Source organism: Leptosomus discolor, chromosome 7, assembly GCF_034619465.1.
Source record: "Leptosomus discolor isolate bLepDis1 chromosome 7, bLepDis1.hap2, whole genome shotgun sequence".
NCBI classification, from domain to species: domain Eukaryota; kingdom Metazoa; phylum Chordata; class Aves; order Leptosomiformes; family Leptosomidae; genus Leptosomus; species Leptosomus discolor.
In genome coordinates, this window is record NC_141397.1 from 29,010,642 (window position 1) to 29,029,491 (window position 18,850).

Below are 18,850 nucleotides of genomic sequence, written 5' to 3' on the forward strand. Positions count from 1 at the left end.
ATTTCAGAATGAAATGGTAATCAGCAGAGAAACTCCTCTCATAGCCTCCAAAATACATGTTGTATTGCTTGTATTTGGCTTAGTGGTCATCCAATATATGAAGTATGCTTTGGGACTGCCCCTGGAAAGATGCCTATCAGATGCAGTCCCCCTGAGTGCAAACACTTCTTGGCTCGCAGAAAAAAGCTCCCTCCCACTAGTCTACATTGTGTTTTCCTGTGTCCGGTTGACTTCAGACTATCAGGGACAGCATTTGGCATCACCTTTGTTTAGCAAAGGAATGTCCTATGGACAGAGCTGTATTGAACCAACAATATCATAGAATCATAAAATGGTTTGGGTTGGAAGTGACCTTTAAAGACCATCTAGTTCCACAACCCCTGCCATGGGCAGGGACACCTTCCACTAGACCAGGTTACTCCAAGCCCCATCCAACCTGGCTTTGAACACTGCCAGGGAGGGGGCAGCCACAGTTTCTCTGGGCAGCCTGTGCCAGTGTCTCACCAACCTCACGGTAAAGAATTTCTTCCTAATATCTAATCTAAATCTACCCACTTTCAGTTTAAAGCCCTCATCCTATCACTCCACTCCCTGACAAAGAGTCCCTCCCCACCTTTTCTGCAGGCCCGCTTTAAGTACTGGAAGGCTGCTCTAAGGTCTCCCTAGAGACTTCTCTTCAGGCTGAACAACCCCAACTCTCTCAGCCTGTCTTCATAGGAGAGCTGTTCCAGCCCCCTGATCATCTTTGCGGCTGTCCTCTGGACCTACTCGAGCAGGTCCATATCCTTCTTATGCTGGGGGTCCTAGAGCTCAATGCAGTACTCCAGGTGGAATCTCATGGGAGCAGAGCAGGAGAGAACCACCTCCCTCAGCCTGCTGGCCACACTTCTTTTGATGCAGCCCAGGATATGGTTGGCTTTCTGGGCTGCAAATGCACATTGCCAGGTCATGCTGAGCTTCTCGTCAACCACAAATGGTAAACACAACTGGTCCTAGGGGACTTGCCAACTTTGTTGAACAGCTTCTAGAAGACAGGGAAGACACACTAGGGCCTTGCAAGTGGCAAGAGATGCCAACATTTAGACAAGTGATTCATGACCCTCACAGCAGCTGCTCAACTCGGTGAGGCTATGCCAGGAGCCATGAGCAACCCCAGCATAGGCCATGCCCTCAATGACAGGTGCCGTCCTGCAGGGTCTGGGCCAGGCAGGCAGAGCCAGGCACTGGTAAGAGGCTTCACTGACACCCCCTGACCTAGTGAGGGGTTGAACCAGGTCCAGGGTCTGTCTGACAGATCCAGATGGGAGCAGCAGGAGATGCCGCTGAAGCACAGGTCCCCTAGGAATGGTGATCAGCCTATGAAATGGCTTAGGGAGGGACTGCGTGCCCAGGGCTGAGCTAAAATGGGCTCCTAGACCCATGTGTAAGGTTAGGGGTCCCAGATGGGGCTGATCAGAGCCATTAAGGCCCAAAGATGCCCCCAGGGAACTGATGGGTTTCTGTCTTGGCCCTCCAAACCACACTGGCCAGTTCAGGACAAGCATCTGGGAAAATCCAACTCAAACACTGACAGCTGTGTTCAGGTGCCACAATCTGGAACTAGATCACTCTCCAGGGGCAGGGTTCAGCTGCCAAAACACCTGCGTCTTGCCACTGGAGATGCCATGGGGTGAGAGGATGACAGAGCCAGCAGGAATGATACAGGACTGTGGCCAAAGCCATATGCCTCTGTCTGGAGCAACAGCTAGGGGCCAGGTGGGACACTGTGAGGCACATCTGGTGCCTATGTGCAGGTGGTGAATTTCATCTTGGGTATTTTAACTCATGAATAAATTTTAAGAAATCAGTGGCACATCTGATGCAAAAAGTGCACTACAATAAATGCTAATTGTCTCACAGAACAACTTTAAGACAATGTCGTGCCACAGCTGTAAGGCAGCTAAACCTGCTTGTGTGAAATGAAAATCTGGCCAGGATAAACCTTTTCAGGACCCCTAACAATTATACCCAAGGAGCAGGATAAACTTACTGCAAGGCACACCTTAAGTAAAGCAGTCCACAGAAACAGTTTCTGCTCGCTCAACAACAGCAAAAAAAGGCTCTTCATCTTCACCTAATTCTATAAACTAGCAACAACAGCGCTTGACATTTTGCTTTTTTCTGACAATGTCATGGGCAGCTTTGTAGTAGCAACTGCTATATCTCTGTGTGTACATATACAACACATAATGGCTTTAAACACTAAAATATATTTTAACTGTAGTCTGTAAAATAAAAGGTCTCATAAATTCAGATGGAAAAATAATGAGAGGTAAATATGCATAGAAGTGAAACAGAACATTGATCTCTTCCAAAAATGAAGTAAACATTGTGAGTCATTAAAATATACTTAGGCATAAGGGAATTCCTACTTTACTTTGTGTCAAAACAAACAGAACAACAGAATAGAGATGAAATTTCAGGTAAATCTCCAATGGACTTGATGATATTTTCACAGTTGAGAGAAATACACTGGAACTTTCTTCCCTCCACCCCCCTCTGAACTTCAGGATCGACTAAGAGGCTGAGCACATCCACAATTAGCTCTACAGAGAGAAATGTTTAAGCCTCAAGGAATTTCTTGCAATACACTGAAAATCTGTGTCATATATGAGTTTATATATGTTTTGTTTGTTCCACAAGTTTTGATTTAGAGTGGCAATTTTCAGTTTACAACTTAAATGGAAGGTGAATAACAGCTGTATTCACTGTTAAAAGTCTAAGTGTTTTTACTGTTGGTTTCAGCTGCAGCAGCTTACTCCTTCTGATAGGGAAAGTCCTGAGGCCCTGCTAAGCCACTGTGCTCTGTCCCCTCCAGACATGGGATGACTCAGTTTCTCCATGGTGATTCATCTGGGTAATTCAGCTCTGGGATGTCAAGTCCAGAAGGGGCTCCTATCCAGCTGTATTCAGAAAGAGATGGGAACGGATCACTGGGGAGTCTAAATGAGCCTTCCCTACAGATAGATCTGCTAGACATATCCTTACACACAGCCTTCTGCTGAGTTTGGTACATAACCACCATCCAATCTGCTATTCAGTCAAGGAATAGCATGTTAAGATATCAGTTTTTCAATTATCTGTTTCCTGGGTAATGAGCACTATGTTCTTTCTCTTTCCTTTCTCTGTTTTTTCACTGAGCTGAACTCGGAGAGCTCATTTATTAGCTTTGGAGTGTGTTAATAAAAAGATCATTCTGTACTTAAGACCAATTGACCTCCTAAGTGTTGCAGGCTCAACAAGGTAGGGAAACAAGAAAAACAGACCATTTTCACAGCTTTCAGCTTACCAGGATCCCCAGAGCCCACGTGGCACCAGCTGCTACAAACAACTTACAAAGAGACACAGAACTGAAGCGACTGTCTTCCTCAAAACCAAATGTAGATAGGAGATGGCCAGGGAACTGCCAAATCACTGCTAAGTGAGATTGCAAGAAACGAAGTAAAGTCTGGACCTTCTCTCAAACTGCCTCTGCCATAGAAAGGTCTTGTTAGGTCAGCAACCACCATGGAGACAAATAATCCTGGAGGGAACTGCAAACAATAGGATAGACTCTAACAGGGGTGGTTCTTCTTGAAAGCCATCTGAATGGCCCACGGTTTGGTGGACCTCAGCACAAGGATCAATAACCAAGACTGCCTTTTTATACTAGAATTTAATTTTTCTTTTTCTAGAGGCTCTGGAGTTGCAGGCATAACCTTGAAAGCAGGACCAAATGTAAACCAAGAAGAGATGGTTGCCTGAGTTTACAGAAGACTGTAAGGTATTAATCAGTAAGAGTGATAATTCAGATGCACATTGTAATACTTCTTATCTTTAAATTGCTAGTAAGTTGTAGACCAAAGCAGGAGAAAACTAGGAAAATTTAAGCAATTTGTGTGCTTCTTATTGGTGAACATAGCAGAAAGTGCTTTGGCAGCATATTTTGCCTTGTATTTGAAGAATTGAGAACAACTCTCTTTGAGAGTGAGCCCAGCAGAGCACAGTAAGCATGTGTGATTAGTTTAATAAATGTACAAACAGTCTCTCTCATTTGCTGTGCCAGTGGCCCTAGCCCCATCTGCATGTGCCCCTCCAGAGACCTGTAGTAGTTTCCTCTGCACTCACTCCTCCCTACCCAATTCCTCCCCTGACGCCAAGTCACATTCGCATTCAAATTTAGCATCATGCAGTTCCTGCAGAGTCCTTGACTGTTTATTTCTGCCTTTCTGTACATCAAAGGAAGAGGAAACAAAAAGGAAGCGATGCTAAGATCCTCCTTAGGCCTTAACAAGACTTTCAGCTGAAAATCACCATTACAGAAAAGACTTTGTAAAGGACAGAAAAAGCAAACACTTGAGACAGAATTTTGCTTAAAAAGATTCTTTTTTTTTCTCTTTTATCCTCTTTTTTAAATTTCACTCAGAATTTTTAGCTAAAAAAATATCCCACAAAACTCTGTTTCTTCATGGGGATGCTCCAGCTGCTCCTTCCGCACTCGATAAGAACCTTATTTCTGGTTAGACAGTTACTAGCTGTGCAAACAGCTGGGATATTGACAGCAAGGATAAGCAGCAACATAAGGACAATCAAGAAGAAAGAAACACTCCACTGATATCCCAGTGTACTTGGAAAAGAAGAGGAAGAAAAGGGAAAATACAACATCTCTTCAGGTTTTCAAAGCTTCCGAGTGCTTCCTCAGGCCTATTAAAGTCCACTATCTTCCTGACCTCAAGAAATTTGAGGGAGGAACCACCCTCCTCAGAGAAACAGATTCTTTTGCTTCCCATCATTTTCATCTTTGGGGAAGAGCGAAGATCTACACAACAGTTCAGTGGCTCCTGAAACCTCCCTTCCTTCTACACTGGAAGATGAAAATAAAAGCTAAGTAACTATAAGATGCAAAAGAGGTAACAAGCATGCCAGCAGTCAGGATGCAGGGTTTGTGTTTACATGGAAAGGACAGAAGTGTGTGTGGTAGATAGGACTGACTCAGGGCAGAAATTGCAAGGTCTGGCATGAGCCAATTTTTACATTGTGTAAAATGTGTGGGAGTAGTTCTCTCACCCTCCAGTGCTTTTCTATATGATCTCTAAATGAGAGCTCACAAAGATGACAGATACTTCAGTTCATACTTACATAACAAGACTATTTTCTTGGTGGCATTAATGCAGCTCATGATAGGCATTAATTTGTACTAGAAAGCTACTATATAATTAACTGCAATTAATCACCTCAGAGCCAAAAGTCTGTCCAACAAAGCAAGGAGTAATTGAGGTTACTATTTAAGATTGCATTTGGAGTAGATTATAAACTCTTTGGGGCACCTTCGTTTTCACGTGTTGTGTTTACAACATTAAGTGTAATTGAGCACTGCTCCCAAGTAGTGCTTCATCAGCCCTGCCACCACAGCCCCCTGCACCGACAGGGGGCATAACAACTCACAGCAGTCTGAAACTATCTATTCACTTTGTATAAAATCGGTATTATTATATACAAGTGATGAAAGCAATCCACAAAATGAAACCAAGGAAATACATTTCTTCTTTGTAAGAAGGCAACTACAAAGCTGCATTTAGTTGGGGTTGCGTTCTATTCTCAATTACGCTGTTGAAAATGTGCTGTGACTCTGCTGATCTCAAGTGGTTCGAGCATGAAGGTGTTATATATGATTACAGTATGTCCTTTTATTATGAGCACATTTCTTAGGCCTCTGCATGCACAAATCCAACTATTCTTTCTGTTTGAACAAAATCTTATACCCTCCCAAAAAATTATTCTTACCTGCTACCCTGAAACACCTTCTTCAAAATCAGCAAGTTTAAATACACTGCGTTCTTAAGACAGAATTACCGAAAAAGTAACTGACCTCTTGCCGTTTGAAATTTTGAACATATTCTTCAAACTGTTCATCTTTTGTTTCATCTGCTTTTCCTAGTTTTTGAAGCACCTATATTGCAAAGAAAAAGAAAAAGAAATAATTTAATGTTTATGTCAGAAAACAAAAGTGTTGCTACTTTTAACACTTCTGTTCTTGCAGTTGGGCATTTAAGCATTTTATTTTTGGAAGCATTGGGTGCACTACTGTTTCCAAAGTTCACACAGGAAGCCATTTCATCAAAATAAAAAAAAGGATCAAAGCAGGAGTATGGTGTGTGTATGTGTGTGTGTAAATACACTTCAAAGTACGGAGTCCTTGCGGGGTATGTGTTTTTCTTAATGAAGCAACTTTTCTCTTAGCAAAGAATCCCAGGGTTTCAAAGCAAGGAAAAATGAGAGAAATTTGCTGGTTTTCTTCTGTTTATGGCTCATTACACTGAATGGTATTAACAGTATCCTTATCTGCATGATTTTCAATGTACAGTCATAGAGAGAATAAAGAACCATAAGGCTGCATGAGAAATTGTTACAGCTGATGCTTATTTAAACGTTTTATTGATGTTCATATTTGCTTTCCACATTAATTCAGAAGTGGATTGTCATCCACTAGATAACAAATATACTGCAATATGTCAGCAGCAAGGGCTATTCCCATGATAGCAATCTCAAAAGTAATTTGACACAGCTACACTTTTCACTGTATTTAACCACAATAAATGCATTCTAATATTAAATCCCGGCACTATCCATTCATTTTAATATTGAAGACTTATACATGGCTACAAATAGGCTTCACCCTTCTTGTCAAGCAGCCCCCAAATCTTTATAGAGTACTCATATGTGGAATGAACCATCACACAGAGTGATGTTCAGATCGCTCTCCCATGACAAATTGACCAAACTTATCATTTTCACAGGAAAAACCAAAACCAAATGAACCCTGCCCCCCCCCAATTGAAACAATAGCCATAACTGATACTATAAATAAACATAAACATCACCACCTATCCTTCTCCGGCCGAAGACTGTACAGCTCCACCCCTGCCACATTCTTTCTCTAACTGCCTGCCCCTCCCAACCCCAGCCAGCCCTGCACCATAAAAACCAGGCCGCACAAAGGGGCAGTGAGCATTGCCACAGTAGAAACTGGGCGTCAAGATGATCATGAAGGCTATGCAATGCTACCCGTGGACCTGGCATGTGGAACTTCAATGAAGTTTTGACATATTTACAGCAGAAAGACAAAAAGAATGACATCAGAGAGGGAAAAAAGACAAACACCAGCCATTTGCTGCCAATAGCTATGTTTTAGCTTTTCGTTTCCCGGGCTCGTCTGAGCATTTTGGATTGCTTTTAAGCCTGCTGACTAGTCCCAAAGACCTCATACACTCTCATCACCAACTTCTTCACAAAATATTAAAAAGTATCACAGATGGTTTTACAGAGGAGTCATTTAATTTAACATTTCGAATCATCACAGGCCTTCACATTGCTCCCTGTCACCAATGAGCCAAACAGTCTGTCCCCAACTGTGGCATGACTTTGATCCACACCAGGTGGCTCTCTGAAAATCCAACAGTTCCTTTTCAAAGAGGCGGCTGCCAGGTAAGCCTCCTGACCACAGTAGTACATTCAAATCATGTTCCCTGGGACAAGTAGCAGGAACATTAGTCTGAGCAATTCAGAACATAGGTAACAAACCACAGCAAGAAAGGTTGTCATGATACACACTTTTCTCTTTCCCAAAATATCAATGGCACACATCCATGTCTCCTGATGTGCGCTCAGACCCAATAGCACAAGGCTCGGTAGGGAACAACCTACCTCTCACAACACCTACCTACTATGGTTTGGGGTTTTTTAATCCTATCTCCAACTTTCAATTTCTCTACAGGTATTTAGTTGAACTGAGGCTAAGATGCAGTGTTAGAATTTGGCCTCTGAAAACACCAAACCTAATCTTAATCCAGGGTTACATTAAATAAAACTGTGGCACATGCTAGGGCTAGAATAAACTAATTTTCACAGGTCCCTTTAGATCCTGTACATATAGCCCCACGGACGACTGACCATGTAGCTCAGCCTTTTACAACCAACCTAATTGTAACCACAATTTTATACAGAGACAGTAAAGCTTTTCAGAAAAAAATTCCACTCTCCTTTGACCACATATTGTAAACCTATACTTTCAGTTCCTTAGTTTTTGGAAGTATTTAAACAAAACCAGCCTTTGAAAATGTTGTTATTTTGCATTTCTGTCTCAAAGTGGGTCTCTTGTCAACAGAAGTCTATAGTTTGTAGCTTATTTTTGCTCAGTTTGGTCACCACCTACAGGGTGTCTTTGGGGTAGGTTTAAGGCCAGATGAAGGCTTGTCTACACTACACATGGATTCCTCTAACTCCAACCCCTCTTGTGGACAGGCTCAAATAAATTTTAGACACATTATTCATCTTGTTATATAGAGCACTGGGTCAAGATAAGAGTCAGGGTCTGGTTTAGGGCTGGGGTTGGGAAAAGGCAAGTGGACAGCCTACTAGCATTAGGTTCAGATATTGGTCAAGAGAAAATAGACTTAAACCCCCTAGGTCACTGGAAAGCATCTGATGGCCCTTAAAGGTAAAATGAAGGCTGTGCTCTGGAGCAGTAAGTGCTTAACCTCCTCCTTAAGCCTCAGTTCAACCACTCTTCTAGATAAGGATTAGATTTAGTAACAGGAATATCTCAGTTTATTGGTGGCCCCTGAGGACAGGAGAAGGGAAGATGGACAGTGTCTTACAAAAGCCTTAGAATGCTCTACAACATGCCAAACAAAAGAGATCTGGATGGATTATTAGCTAGTATTTTATTTTAGGCCTATGTGGTATGTAACTCATATTGCGGATTTGGATTCAGACATTAGAAAAAGAAAGAGCAGAGAAACCAAAGCTGTTGCTGAATATTCACGGCCTGTAGGACTCGAATGAGGCCAGGTCTCGGCGAAGGCACATGGCTAGCACATTTTTGCACAATTTTTTTTCTTAGCATGCTCATACAGAGAAATAATATTTGGGATTAGGGTTAAGAACATCTATCAATGTGTATGAACAGCCTGTACCATTTAAAATAAAGTAATTTTAAAAACTTAAAGAAACGGACATGAACTGAATCTCAATCAACATTCTACAGTCAAGTATTCTGTAGTCTTCTGAAGACTGTATAAAATATGTTCACCCTATCCAAGAAAGAAACAGGTAAAAAGCTAACCTGTTTCATATAATTTGATTAAATCAGTTACCAGTAAGTTTTCTCTTCAAATGCGATAAAAAGACATTAAAAAAAATAATAAAAAAGAGACAGAATTTGAAACAGCTGCTTTATTTTTTTCTTAATCTAACTGTGGTCTCCAACATGATATTGTACAATTTGCTTAATGCACGGAATTACATTAAGCATCTAAAATAAATGTCAGTGTTGACCCAGCATGTCACTAAGAATATATGAACTAAATAATTAAGTCAAATTAGCATTGAGAATGAAGTAAAAGCTAAATTTGATCAAATAGTAAACCTAGATGCTGCTGAATGAATGCCCCTCTCTACAAGAAGGACACTGAGGTGCTGGAGAGGGTACAGAGGCAGGCTACCAAGCTAGTAAAGGTTTTCATATGAGGAATGGCTGAGGGATCTGGGGCTGTTTAGCCTGGAGAAAAGGAGGCTGAGGGGAGACCTTATCACTCTCTACAACTACCTGAAAGGAAGCTGCAGCGAGACGGGTAGATATTGTACTTAGGGACATGGTTTAGAGGTGTTGGCAGAGCTAGGACAAAGGTTGGACTCAATGATCTTGAAGGTCTCTTCCAACCAAAACTGTTCTATGATTCTATGTAGAGGAATCATCTGGCAATGTGGTACTCAGATAAATAAATGACAGATTAAACACAAATACATAAAATTTGAGTGAGGACATCAAGCACGTCTGATATCTTTCATAAATGTTATCAAGAGTACACATTTAGATACAAAATGCAAGAATATTGCCATTTGGGGATGCTGCATCTTCAGTAAACCTTTTGGAAGTCATAAGACTAAATAGTTCCCCTTTAGTATAAGTGCCTTCATTTACCAAATAGTACATTTCTGTTCTATGAGGATCTGAAGTGTTAGGAAGAAAAAGTCAGTAATTTGCCGATCTTGAATTAAAATGATCAACGCTACAATGACAGTGATGTGAATGTTGTTAAGTGTCTACAACATGCTGAAGAAAGGAAAATAATATAATTTTTAAAATTACAGATGAGCTTGAGTAAGTTTGATTATATTGAAAACTCTTGTCTTGCAGCAAGGATGGCAGTGTTATAATAGCTGCTGAGACTACCACCCTGACAGGTCTACCCATCACCCTCTTAAAAACTTTCCAAGATTATGACAATTCAAGGAAAGAAAAGAAAAAGAAAAAAAAAAAAAAGAAAAAGAAAAAAAGGAACTGATTCTCTGATGTAAACTGTGGCCATGAGGGAGCTGCCCCAAGAACAGCTGAGCTCCCGGCACAGCAGCAACAGCAGGGTGGACAGGAGTTGACAGGAACCTTGTCAGATATCTCAACATGCATCATCTCCAGGCACACATCAGTATTCTTAAAGAACAACCAACTCATTCAAAATCACTGGGCAGGAAGACATGATTCCTCAGACAGGACTACCCAGGACAAGACTATCAGAAATTCCCAGGACTGTTCAAATGCGGAAAAAGCTAAGCTAATCTAACTCACCACAAGCAGTGCTGTTTAAGGATACTACAGAATAAGCTCATTATGAAAAGCAAGACAAATACATGTGAGAGTCCAAAATCATTGTCATGGACTCACTGCCCAAAATCTTTTGAGAATAGCAAGGTGCTTCAGATCTCAACAGATCTGTTGTGCATCTACAATATTTTTTTTTCTAATACCATACTTTTCTGCAACCTGAAAAGAAAATACTAGGGCTGCATGACTACTATGTGCAGCTTTCCAAAGGAGTTTCGACATGGTACTTTTGTGCAGAAATGGGTTAAAATGAAAGCAGATCCTTCAGGAGAAAGCATTTTAGTATTACCTATGTGCAAAACACCATATGGATTTCAGCAAATGCTCGCAGAACTGAAAGAAGTATTTGGTCAATATAAAATAGAAGCTTTGAAAGCTTCATCATGGCAAGAAAGCTTCTCTGAGGTGAAAAAAAGAAACATAATGGGATAAGTTTGAAGTAAACATGACTGTGTCTCAAATTACCCAACTACAAAATAGTATACGACAACTCATACGGCAAACATATAGCGACCTCAAGATTACCACAGCTTGACAGTAATTCCAGACAAAAAGCTCCACCTCACCAACACCCCCCCGCCCCAAACCAACCCTCTCCCCCCAAAAAAAAACCACCCACACAGGACCTCCAAGTTTAAAAAGACAAAATTTTTCATGTGATGGGATGCTATAGAAAGCATCCAACATCACAAAAACATAAAAAAGCATTAAATTAGAAAAGTTAAGCATGATCCATTATACCCAGCTGGTATTTGAGAATGTAGGAACAAAGTTTAAGAAGCCCTGTTTGTTCCAACAATAAAAGCTAGCTTGGAAGACAACATATCGAAGTATGAAGCCCAGAACAGAACTAATTCCAAAATGTATCTATTGACTCTTACTCAGGTGTGAGAGCAGGGTGCTAAAGACAAGAAATCAAACAAATACTCAAGACTCGCTGAAGCCACATGAGACTTCCATCTCCTCACTGTTAGCACATGGGTATCTGAAGTGAAACCAGAGGGAGAATCATTACAAGGATGCTACTTGGTGGTTCTCCTGCAAAGGGGGGCAGGAAGAGACAGAGAATTGGATTACAGATACGTAAGTGTAAAGCTGATGGAACTACATGTTTAGTTCAACTCATAAAAAGCCTCCTCTCCAAAGAGGTAACATTCATATCTAACTACTCAAGATCTACTTGGGTGGCATTTAAAAAGGAAACAAAACTTTTTTCCATGATGTCAAAGTCTACAGTCTTATCCTGCCTCCATTTCACTCCTGCACTGAAATCTCAAAATATGGTCAGAAAAAGAAAATAGGCAGAGAGGTATTTTTCAATACTGTTACATGGTAGGATTAAAATATGCACAATATATTAGATGGAATTTCCTAATTGTAAAAAATAAATAAAAGATTCTTTAAAAACTTGTAAAATTTTCTCTAATGCTGTTCTTTGTTTTCTCTTTCATTTTTTCATGGTTTTTTTTAGCAAAGTTATAATTGCATATAAGCCATAGGCATTTTAAAAATATAAAGTCCAAGAACTTTTTACTATTGTATTAATTTCTGCAGAAATTAATTTACATAGAATATGACTTAAACTCTCAGGGTATGTGTGCAAAGCAATTGTTATTATCATAGGTGGGAACAGTGAGTCATGGGGTAAATGAGGTGGATTTTTCTTGGGTTTTTTTTCAGGTTTTTTATTCCAAGAATTTCCATTTGAGAGTGCTGCAGTAAGTTTCTAACTAAACAGAGCACCTTGGCTTTCATGCTAATGAGTTTGGTGGCTGAGCACTTTAGAGAAAAAAAACCAGTCTTTAGCACTTTCTTGTCAGGGTTAAAGCCTTGGCTTTCAAAACAAGCTCATTTTTTTTTTGTCCCAGCCAGAAACCATACCGTATTTAACATTATTAGGATTCTCTAAAGTAAGCAGATTAGCAATCAGAACATACCCAGTAAGTACAAATTACCATTTTATCATAGGGTTAAGATAGATGTCTGAAATGTCACAGTGTATTGCTCAGTTTCAATTCTTCTATGAATATTTTGGTCCCAGCATAGCTCCAATGCAACAAGCTCAATTGCTTCCCTTTTCTAAGAGGTTGACTGAATGTCATACTTTCCACGCTGTACAGCCATACACTTTCCAAGATCTCAGGCTTGCCTTTGAACTGCTGCTTCTGCTCCAGCACTGCATTCCTGCAGAAGCAACAAATGTTTGCTCAAGCCTCTGTTCTCATTAATACCTGCTGGAGGGTTGTGGAAAAAAAAAAAAAAATCCCTTTGTCATTGACAGACTCTCAAAGGCCTGAAAACCTGTTTAAAACAACACTGAGCATTTTACTAAGAGGGCTACAGAAAACGCACAAAGACACTACAATAAAGCTCTTCGCTAATAAGCAATTGCTTCATGGGTTGCTGGTTTATAGCAGAACCACTCCAGGCACCCCGAGGACTGCAGCTGGCTACCAGGCAGACACGGGAGCTAAGGCAAGAAGGATGATGCTCTGGCTTGGTTTTGAAGTCTCAAGAAGATCCACTGGTGCATAAACCACAGAGATGATAATTTAAGACAACATGCTTTAAATCATTAAGGAGCAAACAATGACCCTCCATCTCAGAAAACACAACACTTTTTTTTTTTTTAAAGAAAGAATTACCGTGGAGATCGCCAATAAATTTACAGGAACTCAATCAGACACAGAAGGAAGCAGAAGACTTGCAAGAAACACCCGTGCTCTCACTTGCGTCTGACCACTCTCTCTTCTTCCTCATCTTCAGCAGAATCTGCCATCCACATTGTTTGTGTTATTGATCTTAAGAAATGTCTAAACTTAGCTCAGGTTTCCAGATCAACGTTAGGTGATCTATAGTTACTACTCCCTTTTTCTGTGCACACTTGCAGTATTAATGATATACAGAACAACTGATCATTCAGCAAATTACAGCCAATCTTCACTGTCATGTAATGTACCTTATATCTCTGTTATTGTACTGGTATTTGTTCCCCAGCCTCCCATTTAGGTCTTCTCTTACGCTGGGCAAAATAATCTTCATTTGCCCACCATTTACAGTTGAACTTCATTGCTGAAGTTTGACACGGTGGATCATATACTAGGAGAAAGGCCATCACAGTAAACTGCAATTTGGGAATGTATTATTTAGCAGAGGACTGCAACTCCACAATCACTATCCTAATATATGACAGAGGCAATTTCTGCTGTACTGTGTCACAAAGCAAAAGAGAAGTCATATTCTGAACTGCATTAACGCAAGAAATATAGCCCAAGCAATGGAAGAGGGCACCTGCTAGGTACCAGGCACTCTCCAGTATGGAAGAGCATAGAAATGACGCTACAGGTCAGACTAATTGTCCATATAATATACCAGCCTCTCCCCAACCCCCCTAAAAGAAGATGCCTAGGGAAGACACATGATGTGTGCAGTGACACAGCTCCAGAACCCTCTCACAACCCCTAACAAATTGCATTTCAAAGAATTCCTGATGTGGTCTCTTTACGTTTTATAGCCCTGATGGATTTTTCTTATTGATGGATTCTCCTGCTGCTTGCGAAGTTCTGATAAGGTATTTGCTGTTTCAAGAAGCATGAAGGTCCACTTTCCTCATGGCTGCTTTTCTTTTGTTAATTTTTTTGTCAGCTTTTGCTTCCTGGTGTTTTGAGTATTGTAAAATACCATTATGCATGGGAACAGTTTGCTAACTAATGAGAGGAGTACTGAATAATATCCAGACAAGCATAAAACACTATGACAAGATATGCTCTCTTAATCAAAATTGAAAGAGGGAAATGTGGTCTTTCTACGCAGCCCAAATGACAAATCTGAACATTATGCTATGAGAGATGATTATAATAACCTTTCTGCAAATTACAGAATCTAACTGTACATCATTGCCCAGATAATGCAAAAATGCTCTAGAGAGATCCACAAAATAAACAAGATTATGATCCATCTCAGAATGAGGCCACAGACTTCTACATTTGTCCTTGGTCATTTGGTTAAAACCAGAAAGTACTTCACAGAGAGCACTGACTTGCACATTGCAGTGCACCAGTAGACTGGCGTGTAGACCATTGCTCACCCTTTTCTTTGCAAGATTCAGCAAATTTGCTGTACTGGAAGCAGACACCCTTCCAAAATTTAAAAGAATAGTAGGTGGCTATCGTTCCACATAATGCAATCCTAAGAGGTCCAGCAGTAAAACTTAGATGGGCAGCAGGAATTTAAGGAGACTGAAGGATGAGCTTTGAAGTTCACAAGGCCTCATTTTGCTAGCGAGAAGGAAACGGGTACTAACAGCTATCATTATGTACTGCCAATGACCTCTGCTTGTCTTAGGACCTTCACAGGGTTTAATGCTATGGGGCTCCTCCACATGGTAAGGTGGCTCATCAGACACTGCATATATTCTGAAAGGTGCTTATCCCCAGTGGATGTGAAAGCCTGGCACAGCTTCAAATAAATGTCACGTACTTCAAAAAGAAACAAGCTCTTAGACCAGTTTTCCCCAGTCTGCTCTGTATGACTAGCATGTATAATAGAGGACAGCACCCAGGTGAAGATGCTGGAACGGTGCATGGCAGGTGATTTCCATGGGGTGTAGCTTAAAGAGGAAAACAAAATGAAATAAACAAGAATCAATGTAGACCAAGATGCAGAGAGAAAAATTAAAAAAAAAAAGAGTGAGAAATCAAAAAAAGAATTGAGGGAGGAAAACCATCATGAGAGAAGAGGGACCAAGTTAAAAGCAAAGAGTCAACTTCGAGAAACTGAGTTTGATTCATTTGCCTTCCCATAGGCATCTCAGATGGCACAGGATGTCTCAAACATCTCTGTGCAGGTAGCGAATGTGACACAGGACCTATGGAAGCATCTTCTGGAATAGCAGCTTGAGGTAAGGCAGGATATAACTCAAGCAGCCTACGTGTGGGCAGCTGAATTGAGCTATTAATATAGCAACATCTACAATCCTCAAACTTTTGAGTATTCTTTTTCCTCACAAAATCTCTTAACACAATAATAATAGTTTATTCTTTGCTTACTTTACCATTGGGGAAACAAGGTACAGGAAAGGCAAGTAACTTCTACACCAAGTTCAGAGGAAGATAATCGCAAGCAGGGTACCAAATCTGATTATTCTAGACTAGCATCTTAACCTCTGGGCCATCCTCCTGTGAAAAGGAGTTTCATAGTACAGAAATCTGCTGTGTTCAGATTATCTGCACTAGAGCTATACAGAAGAGGAAGAGTGAACGAACAGGCATCTTAAAAAACTGGAAAGACAGTCCGTTTGCCCTTCTCTGGCGATTCTCTTACACTTCTTGAAAAGATTGATCACTTCTTTTGGTTGAACAAGAGCTAAATTTAACTGCCTGCACAATTAGCAATAACATCCTTGCCTGAATTTCTGTGTCCTTTTCTGCATCCCAAATAAATCAAAGGGCCACGCTGCTGAATTAATAAAATATCCTGTCAGTTGCTGCTGTTTCTGCCTATACTTACTCATCTAGCTGAAAAATACCTAGATAGCTTTCTAGCAGTGATCAGAGTGTCTCAGCCTTGTAGAAACTAGCTGTGGCTTCAGGCTCACTTAGACTCTCCTTATTACTTTTTATTTCCCTGACTCTTACCAGCTCCTCCCCTTTCATACTCCCCTTCGGTTTGTCCTCTGCACTCACTGTTGAGGAGATACTTAATACTGCTCCCTCCAAAAAATAACAACGATGTAAGAAATATGTTATTTACTGCTCTGATATCTCTCTGTTCATGTGACAACTTCATTTACCTGATCTATTCGATTTCTGCCCTATTTGGGTTGTGAGCTTTTCAAAGCAAGAGACTATCTGATCCATTACCCTTGTACAACGCTGAAGACAAGGGGACCATCATCTTGATTTGTTTGGAGATCCTACCAAAAAGCCATGATTAACAGTTTCTCTTCCGATGTTTACATTCACCTGGTGACCAGCTTTTGCTGTATATTTAGTTGATACTCCTAGTCCTTAAGAACTAGGAGAAAAAGGCTAAAGCAGCCACCTGGGAAACTTTTTTTGCCATAACTTCAAAGCATAAAAAGTAGCATAGAATCAAACGTAAAAGAATTGTCATTGACAAAACTTTAATTATTGAAATTAAACTTTGATATTTATTTAAAAAAATTAGTGGATTGCCTATATAGAAATTTTTTAAAATTGACTTCTGTGATCTTGTCAATAGAATGTTAAAATCAACTACAAAGACATTTAGCACAAAAATCTTTTAACCTGGAAGCAGCCACAATGCAATAAACAATTCTGTCTCCTGTACAGAAGGGCCACTAAAGCTTATCCTTGCACAGGGAGCCTAATATAATTTGTCCTACCAAAGTCCTCAGCAGTGATACCTGACAGGCAATCCGTTATCTCTAAATTAATCACATTTTTCTTGGGCCAAGAAGAGAGATATCGAACAGAAAATTGTAACTTATCTGTGGCTACAATTGTTTCACTTTCTTAATTAAACATTTAAATTATACTTGGAAAAAGACATGTTTGTCCTTTACAGACTGTCTCTCTGTATTTATCACAGCAAGTATATGATCTTCCCGTCTGCTGGGAGTCAAATAAAAAATAATCAAGCAAAAAGCTTTTCAGTCACAAGGCCAAAATAAAGATTGCATTCAATATAACAGACCTTGAATTTAAAAGTGCACATGCATTCTCCCACTGTCTAGTTCCACAGGATATATATAGTGGACTCTTGTTTACTTTATTTAGCTCTGATGATATGCTTTCAGTGGATCAAAGAACTTAAGGAAACCGGGCTTTCACTCCAAGTAGTGATGCTTTTCAGGCTATTTCCCCTTATATTCATATTGCAGTACCTGATTTTCTGTACTCAGTTCCAAGTTCCAGTGACAATATTTCTTGATCAAAAGCAAACTGAACCAATTTATAATAAAATAAATGGATTCTGGCACTAAGCAGATAAAGAGTGTTAGTGGTAAAATACAATGTCCCCTCAGTAAAATGATACGAAGTTGATAAATCTCATTTGATAGCGTTATATGTATCTCCAGGTTACTTCTCATCACAAAAGACAGACAAAAGGTAATTTACAAGTGGAAGTAATTTCTTCAACATGGAGAAAGAAACAGATAAAAGCTTTTAAAAATAAAATCATAATTGCTGTGGAGAAAAAAAAAATCCAGTTTAAAAGATATTTTGATTTCATATAGTACATTTTTCTAATGGTTGCCTGTGACATTATAATCCACATCCTTAGACCCAAAATTACAGTTACATCAGTAACTGTGCAGAGATGATAACAAACAGAGACAAGAGTTCAGTCTGACACAGGCAATTAACCGAGCTCACACATTTCTCATTGCACTCTCAAAGAGTTAACAGGTGAATTTCCTTCCACTTCACTGTTACCTCTACAAGACAGGCTACTAGTGTTTTTGCGTCCAATCAGTTTGGCTTCTAAATTAATCCATATGCTCAAAGTAGCAATACAGATGCCTAATCTTGACTGCCTCCTCCAGTCTAAGCTGTGACATTTCCACAGATACTCTCACTTCTTGAGAAAGGTATTGGCTGAGGCTAGAAAAAGACGCCCACATTTGGTCCAGCATGCACTGGGATGTAGATGCTGCCCACACTGAGGCTCCTCCATGTCCAGGGAGAAATCCACAGAATTTCTCTCTGCAGACTCAGCGCAATCTTCATTACAGGACTGATACCGTGGAGCCATGGGGAAACAAAACCAGAAATTTCCAGTGTGGTTTGATAGTTTGCCAACAGAATGTTTCACCACCTGTTAAGAGAGTCTCATGTCATGCCACACATAGCAACGCAGAACATGAAGATAACTTTGTCTAGTACTTTGCAAAACATTTCCCAGATTGATGTTCATCTGTGGAGGAATTTACTGTTTCTTCATAGATCATGAATATATTGCACACTAAGTATCAGTGATGTGCCTGACATGGCAACACTTGCTGATGAGGTACTCTTCACCTTTGGGACGCTCCAGACCTGCCTCCTTATCCAAAGGAAGACACTGACGTAACACTTCCAGTTGAATTCACTGCTCTTTAGGTGAAATGATAAATAAATATTTCAAAAAAAATTGAGGGAACCATCTCCCAATAGTGTGGAAAATTAGATAGAGCATATACTT

General features: G+C 40.2%; 1 protein-coding gene across 1 annotated transcript in view; it reads right to left on the reverse strand.

Moving 5' to 3' along the window:
- The window catches only part of AMPH (amphiphysin), a 121,166-nt gene that overhangs the window by 58,103 nt on the left and 44,213 nt on the right, over positions 1 to 18,850 (reverse strand). Inside the window, exon 2 of the mRNA XM_086467816.1 lies at positions 5,888 to 5,968. Coding sequence (XP_086323942.1) covers positions 5,888 to 5,968 — 81 coding nt within the window. The remainder of the gene's footprint in view (positions 1 to 5,887; positions 5,969 to 18,850) is intronic.